General features: G+C 42.7%; 1 protein-coding gene across 1 annotated transcript; it reads right to left on the minus strand.

Moving 5' to 3' along the window:
• Window positions 1–46: 46 nt before the first annotated feature.
• On the minus strand, window positions 47–8037 carry IAH1 (isoamyl acetate hydrolyzing esterase 1 (putative)). Its single transcript, XM_054986082.1, has 6 exons — window positions 7949–8037; window positions 5446–5498; window positions 4609–4757; window positions 2776–2937; window positions 556–677; window positions 47–316 (listed from the first exon to the last, which is right to left on the minus strand). Exons 1-6 carry the CDS (start codon window positions 8030–8032, stop codon window positions 134–136), a joined length of 753 nt encoding a protein of 250 aa, XP_054842057.1. The 5' UTR covers window positions 8033–8037; the 3' UTR covers window positions 47–133.
• Between the last annotated feature and the right edge of the window lie 470 nt (window positions 8038–8507).

Raw genomic sequence — 8507 nt, forward strand, 5'->3', positions numbered from 1 at the left:
AAGGATAACTTGTTTAATAAGAAAAAAGTCAAATGACTACATAAACTCCTTAAGTAAAACAAACATTTTATTTTGCACATAAACAAACACACCAAGGCTATTTAGACAAGACTCAGAAGTTACGTTCTATTGATTACTCCCGCGAACTCTCTAGGAGGCTGGCTTCAGGATGGAGATGATCAACATCTCGCCAGTAAGGCAACAGCAGAGGGAGTTCTGATGTCCTTCGTTCTAGGAGGGACCAAAGCTGGTTGGCTAGAAAATTATTTCCTTCCCCAGATAAATGAAGTCCATCTGACAGATAACAGCAAAAGTCCTAGAGTGGAGGTTTAAAAGATGTTGCAATTAGCTCTCTGGTGATGTTAGAAGGAACACTGAAACAAAATGTGTTTTAAGAAAGCTTTAGTAATCAGCAGAAAATGAAAATGTTTTCTTTAAACCCATCCAACAAAAAAAAGACAGCACGTTTCCTTTTTATCTAGGACACCCCTCTGTTTCTGCTGCTTCCGATCGCACATTCTTAAAAGGCAGGCATTTCAACACGGCAATGTGTACCTGGTTGTTTTCTTGCATGAGCGTCCACAGATCAACGACCTCAGTGCCACAGTCTCTGGCTATTTGAACACATGCCTTGGCATACTTCCCAGTAGTAGAGTTGAGACGGTTTAATTTCTCACCTGTTAAGAAATGAAAAAATAATATTAACTACAAACCAGAGCAGAATAAATTCAGGTCACAATAATACAAGGTTTTGCTTTTTAAAAAATTAACCACGTAACACACAACTACTGCTCAGGGTCCTAATCTAAAGACATCCGGAGCACAGTTTTTGCCTCTCAAGAAGCGACCTGCTGAACACACTATCAATATGATTATTATAATAGGCAGACAGAGTGTGGATGCCTAAGTTGAGAGCTGATTCATTTACTTCATTTATACTCCACTTTTCTCCCTGACAGGAACTCAAAGCAGCTTACATTGTCCCGTCTCCATTTTAGTCTCACAACGACCCTATGAGGTAGGTTCAGCTGTGTGTGTGGATGTCTGGGCCAGGGCCACCCAACAAACCTCAGCAGCAGAATGGGGATCCTAGAGTGACATTCTAGCCACTGCACCACACTGGCTGTCACGTGCACCTGAGCTACTGTATTTGAACAACTGTGGCTTAGGAAGGAAGTATGTCATAGGGCCCCCTGGCAGGGAATGAAGAATCTTGGGAACATGAGTCCCATCACAACCTGGGAAAGTGGCTTTTCAGGAGTGGCATCAAAACTCTGGATCTCTTTCCCCAGGGAGAGCTGCCTGTCCCTTTCCGATGCCATCTTCCACCAGTGGGTGAAGACTTTTTTGTTTCACTTACCATTCAGTGGTCCCTCCTCTTTTTGGGCACTTACCAGTAGTCCCGCCTCTCTCTCACAAATGTTTTAACTGTTTTTATGATTATATTTATTTTAAATTCTGCTCTTAAATTATTTTAATGAGACATTTATGTATTGGTTTTAATGGCTTTTAAGATGATACTTTAATATGTGTGTTTTATATGATGACTTTTGAATTTGCATGTTTTAAATTTGTTAGCTGGTGAAGGTAGAAAGCCAGGGTAAAAAAATTACTAACGACAACAACAATTTTTATCATCACCATCTCCATTTTCCACAATGCACCAGAAGTTTGGCCTGGCAATTTTTGGTCCCTCATTGACTCGGATTTTATCCAAGAATCTAGGAGTCAGTGAAGTATTGCCTTAGTATGTTGCCTGTTCCAACTTCCAAGTACTGTGACTGTTTGCAACTGGCCAGTTGTTATCATGTCTATGCTGGCATCACCGAGGTGTTTAGTCAGTCCTTTTGGAAAAGCACTACTGGAATAACTGTTGCATGTTTCTCCCAGAGATGTTGAACTTCAAATCTTAGATCTTGATATTTTGTTATCTTTTCAGTTTTTTCCCCTCAATTTAACTGTCATCTAGGATTTCCACATCAATTAGTCTGACATTATTATTTTCAACCACAGTATCATCCGGAATGTTATATTCTAGCTTCTTATCTGTTTGGATTTTGAAATCCCACAGGATCTTAACTTTTTCATTTTCAACAACTTTCTCAGGCTTATGTTCCCTTCAATATTTTGCAATGACAACTCATACTTTTTGCATAAATTCCAATGAAGCATTGCAGCTAACTGCAGCAGCAAACTGACTTTTTATAGTCAGTTTGTGTGACCTTACTGCACCTGCTGATTATTATATTATAATTACTAGCTTGATACCTGTGCTTTGCTATGGTATTTAACTACTTTAAATACAGTCATAATACTTAAGGGTATGTAACATTTTTTGGTTTGTGGGTTGTTGTTTTTTGAGAGTTGGCAACCCTAGTGAACTTTGAGGGGAAGACTGGAGGTGCATTTGACCTCAGGACACATTCAATGACTCCCAAAAGCAAATGCATACTCTTTAGAATGTGGGGAGTGAGGACCAATCAGGCTGCATATGCAAATGACCTCTGTGTTCCAAATGTCTCTGTGGGGGGATGAAGTGTGCAATGTTGTGAGTCCCAATCAGTCCACATATGCAAATGACCTTGAAAGGCTGGCCCAATCAGTGGTCAAGCTGGCAGTGGCCAAGGGTGCTAGCAGGCAGCAGCCTGCCAGCCACACAGGGAAACTGTATCCCTTTGGGAAAAAGGGGTACATTCCATAGAACATGCAGGGGACTTGGCAATGTACATCTTCCCTCTCAAGCTAAAATGAGTGGGGAGGTAAACCACCACTTACCTTTGGCGATACACTCTTTTTCCCACGCTGTTTCATGAAGAGGTGGGGGTGTCACCAAAATAATTTTATCCTCTGCAATATTCACAGACTTTAGATACTGTATCATACTCTTCAAATTGTCAGCGTACTCATCGAGTGGGACATGTTGCTTAGGATTCAGCTCTATCCAGAGGAACAGAAGAACGTAAAAGCCCTGATAGATCAGACTAGTAGGCCATCTAGTGCAGCATCATGTTTCATACAGCTGCCAATCAGCTCCCCACTGGAGGTTCCCTTCAGTCACCATGGCTAGAAGCCACGGATGGACCCATCCTCCGTGAATCAGTCCAACTGCACTGTAAAGCCATCTGTGTTTGTGGCAACCACCACATCATGTAGCAACAAGTATATAGCTGACATCCATACAAAGTAGTCATCTTCCCTTCCCACACTACATTACACTAATATGGAATATGATTATGGAACTCACTGTATATAAACTATATTACACTATGGTTCATAAGATGAAACAAGGGAAGGGATGCACCATCTTAACTTCAAGCAAATTCATTGGATTTTTTAAATCAATCTTATACTACTTGCCGTTAATGCTGAGGAAAACAAACTATGGTGGTTTCCACATGGGGATGGGCTTGTGTAGTTTGTTGGCTGCTGATAAAGTGGCAGGTTTCTCAGCAGTTTTCCTGCCCCTGTTGCCCAGTAATGGCCACCCCCCTCCCTTAGGCCACCAGGGTTTTTACAATGTTTTGTAAATTGCCACTTTCATATTGTTATATTGATATACTGTTGAACAATATGTGTAAGAGATTCTCAGAATTCTCAGCTTTAATCTTTTTTTTTAACAAAGAAGTAAGTCTCTTCCACTGTGGAGACATCCTTCCCTTTATACCTTTTTAAGGGAAGGGGCCACAGGCTTACTTTTTAAAAAAATGAAAACTGGGAATTCAGAAAACCTCTTACTTATTATTATTAAAAAAATACCCCCTCTTGGTGGCAACGGGAGGAAATGGGGACCATGTAGGTGGGAAAATCTAAGCTTTCCCACCCACGCTGGAGCCATCCAGGCTTTACTGCAATTTTTTTCCAAAATTTCAGAGCAAAGCTGTTCTGAGAAAGAGCTGGGGAAACGCTGGAAGCTGCATGAAAGCACCACAATATTGTCTGTGGGAAAGCAAGGAAAAAATGCTCTTCCCAACAGCTCTGATTCCAAGGGAGATAATCTGTGTGGAGATGGCCTGTGCAGGCCTAACCCTCTTGCACTGCAAGTATAGTGCCCACAAGCAGAAGATGGAGCTTTATACACACTCACATAATGCCTGCCACCCAAAGAGAGAAAGGTGCAAGATGTGGAACCAACTATTAAGCAGAACAGAGGGTCTACAGGTTCCTCCAGTATCCCACCCAGCCTTTCCTTTCACCTTGATGCAAGTTATGTATGCACACATTGTTAGCAAAAGAGGGAAAAAAGGATATGGTCCTACGGTTTCATGAAATCTGTCATTCTAAAATGTAAAAATAAATACTAGTGGTAGACAAAATTATTTTCAGTAACACACTCATAACCAATAGAATGGTGTCAATTTTATAGGAACAGTCAAATTTCACATCCAATAAAACTTGAACATTGGTAAGACAAAGCAAGCAAGTGCCATCAATGGAATTACTAAAAAACGAAAGGAAAAGGAACTGGCTGTATAAGGAGACCCAAGCTGATAGATTGGAAGAAAGATTCTCATCACTGGACTACGGCACGACATGCATTCTGTTTTTGTACCTAATGAAATTCTGAAACCAAACAATCATGGGAGCAAATGAGTGGAAAACATGCCCTACCTTTTAAAGCACTGTCATTACTTCCAAAAAAGACTGTTACTGCCACTGTGTTCTCAGCACTGGAGTCTTTGTTAATTATTCTTGGAAGAACAATTTTCGCCCACCTGGAGTTATAGCCAGAGAGCCCACGATTCAAAACATCACACTTTCTGAAAAGAACATGTTCATGTTGTATGCACACATCAGACTTTTGTATACATTTTTTTATTTCTGTGATTACAGACATCATTTGTACTATATTCATTTTAGAATTGTGCCACGGTCTCTTAAAGATTTAAGGCGTCACATTTTCACTTAACGTTCAGAATAAGTTTCAGAATTAAACAGTGGAAGGAAAAAAATTACACCAAGGCATGCAAGATTTATTTATTTACTTCATTTCTACTCTGCCTTTCTCCCCAGTTGAGACCCAAAGCAGCTTACATCATTCTCTTCTATTTTATCGTCACAACAACCCTGGAAGGTAGGTTAATGTGAGAGTCTGTGATTCTCCTAGGCTCACCCTACAAGCTTCCACTGCAGACACATATTTCAAACCAAAAATGGTCTACATTTTAAAATAATGACTTGGATCCACCAGAGTTTTCCCATGGATTGAAGTATTTCTGCCCACAAAGCACAATTTTCTTTCCTTCCCTCTCTTGCTGCAACCCACTATTTTGGGGAGGGGGTGGGGGAAGAATTTGTGGCAGTGTGATCTGAAGTCATACTCCCTAGGCAGAAATCCTTCCGTCCATGAAAATGCACCTGGGCTCCCAGCAAGTTATTTAAGAAGATTTACTGAAACTTTCAATTGATGTACAAATACTGCTGAAACTTAAAGTTGACGTCTCTTACCGAGCCAGTCTGTGGGCAAGTGATGCTCCCCATCCATTTTCTTGGAAGGAAAACTAAGAGAGACAGACACAACAAATAAAAAACGGACAGTCAGAGCTCATTATAGCAAGCCTTCTTTTTCAGCACTGTGGTCTGTGGTTGTGTTGTGCTCTCTCTACCTCCAAAGCTGTGAAACTGATGCATTAGAAAGTAGGGTCACTTCATGTCTGCCAACAGCTGCTATAGCATTTTGTTGGAAGAACAAATAGTCCATTTATACAATCAAAAGGGTCAAGCAGCAGCACTTCCCTTGAACACTCCCACTTCAGGCTGCAGATGGGGCACTGCATATGTATGTATGTATGTATGTATGTATGTATGTATGTATGTATGTATGTATGTATGTATGTATGTATGTATGTATGTATGTATGTAAACACAACACCATCAGTGTGCTTGGTGCTTTACAGAATAATAGGAAGAACACAGGGCTGTGCTTTCAGGAACTTACAGTCTAAAACTGCCAGGGAAGGCAACAGAGGGAGAAGAAGATGGAGGTAAGCTTAAACAGGCAAAGAATCAATTACAGAGAATTAGTTTCAGTGCAACCCAATAAAATAGACCTACCCTCTGCAAGTAGAAAACTAGCATGTAAAGATGGGTAGCCATGTTAGTCTGTAGCAGTGTAAAAGAGCAAGAAGTGAGCTATGGCTCACGAGAGCTCATACCCTACCACCAATTTTGTTAGTCTTATAGGTGCTACTGGACTCCAGCATGTCAAGGTGGAGGATAAAGTCTTTTCCATATATTTTTTTATATGCAACCTTACTTTTTGATCCCATAAAGAAGCATTCAAAAGTACAATCCCATATTTGCATACTCAAACAACACACCATTTGTCTGTCTCTTTGAGTGTGTGCGTGCGCACGTGTGTGTGTGAATCCTGCTCATACATGAGACTTGCCCACCATCTCCTTTCTAGGAGATGGGCAAGTTCATTCATGCTGTGATTTCTGTCTTGGTGTTGCACTGATAGCCCTGTTTGAATTTTTGGTAGGTTTGTTGAGTTGGATCTTATGTCATGAATCCAGAGCATTTCCACGAGTGCAAAGATACCCACCTGTACTGCATGACTTTCCCACTACTACCAACCCACAGAAGTCCAAAATGCCTCTCAAAATCCAGTTCCTGGAGTCCATTAAGAACACAATGCTGGAATTCATTTCAGGCCGCCATGGAGAGGGGGAGGTGGGAAAGTCATGATCCACAAGCAGAAATCTTAGTGTCAATGGAAACACTGCTCTGGATCCAAGCTGATGTTTTGTTTTAGTTGCTCAACTTGGGCCGATTTCCTCCTCTTACTGTAGATCCACTGCAAACCCCAATATAGTTCCCAAAGGCTTGCCAGCTCATAGGACAAGGATTTGGGGGGTGTTGACAAGCTACTGCAGAAAAGAGGAGGTAGAAAAATTCTGCCTTGTGCATGCTGCTTAGAATCCACCCCATTTCTTTTTATATATATGATGTATTTTACATTGGGTTGGAAGCTTTCCATTTACAGAAGGATTTTTTTTTTTGCTGAAGTCTGCAGACCCCCCCCCCCAATTTCTTCCTCATGCTATTCCTAATCGTCCCCTGAGCCCCAAGAACATCATTTCAGGGAGCATTTTTGGGCTGTATCAGAAGGGAGAAGGGAAAGTTTCATCAGGATCCAACAGACTGTTGGCTCCATCCTATCGGAAGCTACCTTGATTCTTCAGAGGGATATATATGTCAGTAAATATTTTGCTTTGAGCTCACTGAAGGGAAAGGTAGGTTAAAGATGCCTAAATACTGGATGGAAACAACAAAAATGTGTGAGAATCATATTCTTCATGTTGTGAGTACAAAGAAATCACTCCACTAAGCTGTCACTGCATCCACACATCACTGGAGATTGCACTACAGCAATCATTAATTCACAACTGCATTATCCTGCATGGCTGGACAAGGCAGTCTAGTTGCAAATGACTGCAATAGTGCACCAACACAGCAATATCCAACAATATGTGGATGCAGCCATTCAAAAACAGCCACCTTGGTCCACCGGGACCAGCAGCAGCCTTGCCAATCCCAGAGCTGACATTCACAGCAGGAGCTTGGTAAGCGCAAAGCTCATAAGGTGAGGCCTTCTCCAAGTCGCACCCTCTCAGCCTAACCTACCTCACAAAGCTGTTGTGAGGATAAATGGAAGACAGAATCATGTCAGCCACCTTGTGTCCCCATTGGGGAGAAAGGTGGGGTATAATTGAAGTAAATGAGATGGTAGCTATAAAAGGTGGAGGGAGAGGGAAGTTCTGTATCATACTGCTAATTTGGGCCGGCCAAGGGAGAAGTGATAAAAGGTGGCGGAAAGAGAGCAGCGTGAGCAATCCTTCTCCAAGGAGCAAACGGGACGCTCGAGGGCCTCTGCTAGCTGCTGCCCTCGGCCTGGCTGGCGCGCACCGAGCCCCCCTAGATGCGCCCCCGCGCCTCCCAGAGGTACCTCCGTGATGGAGTCTCCGAAGAGAATGATCCGAGGCCGCAGGAGCAGCTGCCTGCCACAGGCGCCCACCTCGGCCACGGCCATCGAGCCGGCGGAGCTCCTCCCAAGAGCCGGACGTGAGGTCCTCTTCCAGCGCCCGTTTCGAAGCCGCCTTTGCTTTTCTGGAAAGCCCTTCTGGGAGGTGCAGCGCGAGTTGTTGGCGCGGCCTCCATTACGGTTCCTCTGAGGCGAAATAACGGCTTTATGAAGTTCTAAAGGCACATCTAGTTCAGACAAATGGCCCGAGAAGCCCACAAGCGCGGATGGGCACTGCTAGTTTAGGCCCCCACCAGCAACCGCGCTGCTGCCACTGGATGTGGAAGTTCCGTTTAGCAAGCACAGCCGCTGATAAAAACCATTATTGGGGACCTAATTGGAGGTTCTGCTGAGCTTTCACCGCTAAATGCCCATTGATAAAACTTTACCTGTCTGGTACATTTTTTTAAAAAAAAATCTTTACTCTTCACAGGAGCTCAGAGCAGCAAACAGAATTCTTCCTCATTTTATCCTTCTAGCAACC

This window comes from Eublepharis macularius, chromosome 1, assembly GCF_028583425.1.
Source record: "Eublepharis macularius isolate TG4126 chromosome 1, MPM_Emac_v1.0, whole genome shotgun sequence".
Classification (NCBI taxonomy): domain Eukaryota; kingdom Metazoa; phylum Chordata; class Lepidosauria; order Squamata; family Eublepharidae; genus Eublepharis; species Eublepharis macularius.

What these genes read in the sequence shown, in the direction of transcription:
- IAH1 (XM_054986082.1), bottom strand. Translation starts at nt 8,032, where the DNA reads ATGGCCGTGGCCGAGGTGGGCGCCTGTGGCAGGCAGCTGCTCCTGCGG. An exon ending in TCGGAGACTCCATCACGGAG is followed by an intron (nt 5,499 to 7,948) that starts GTACCTCTGGGA and finishes TGTCTCTCTTAG; the next exon opens with TTTTCCTTCCAAGAAAATGG. An exon ending in TAATGACAGTGCTTTAAAAG is followed by an intron (nt 2,938 to 4,608) that starts GTAGGGCATGTT and finishes TCCTCTGGATAG; the next exon opens with AGCTGAATCCTAAGCAACAT.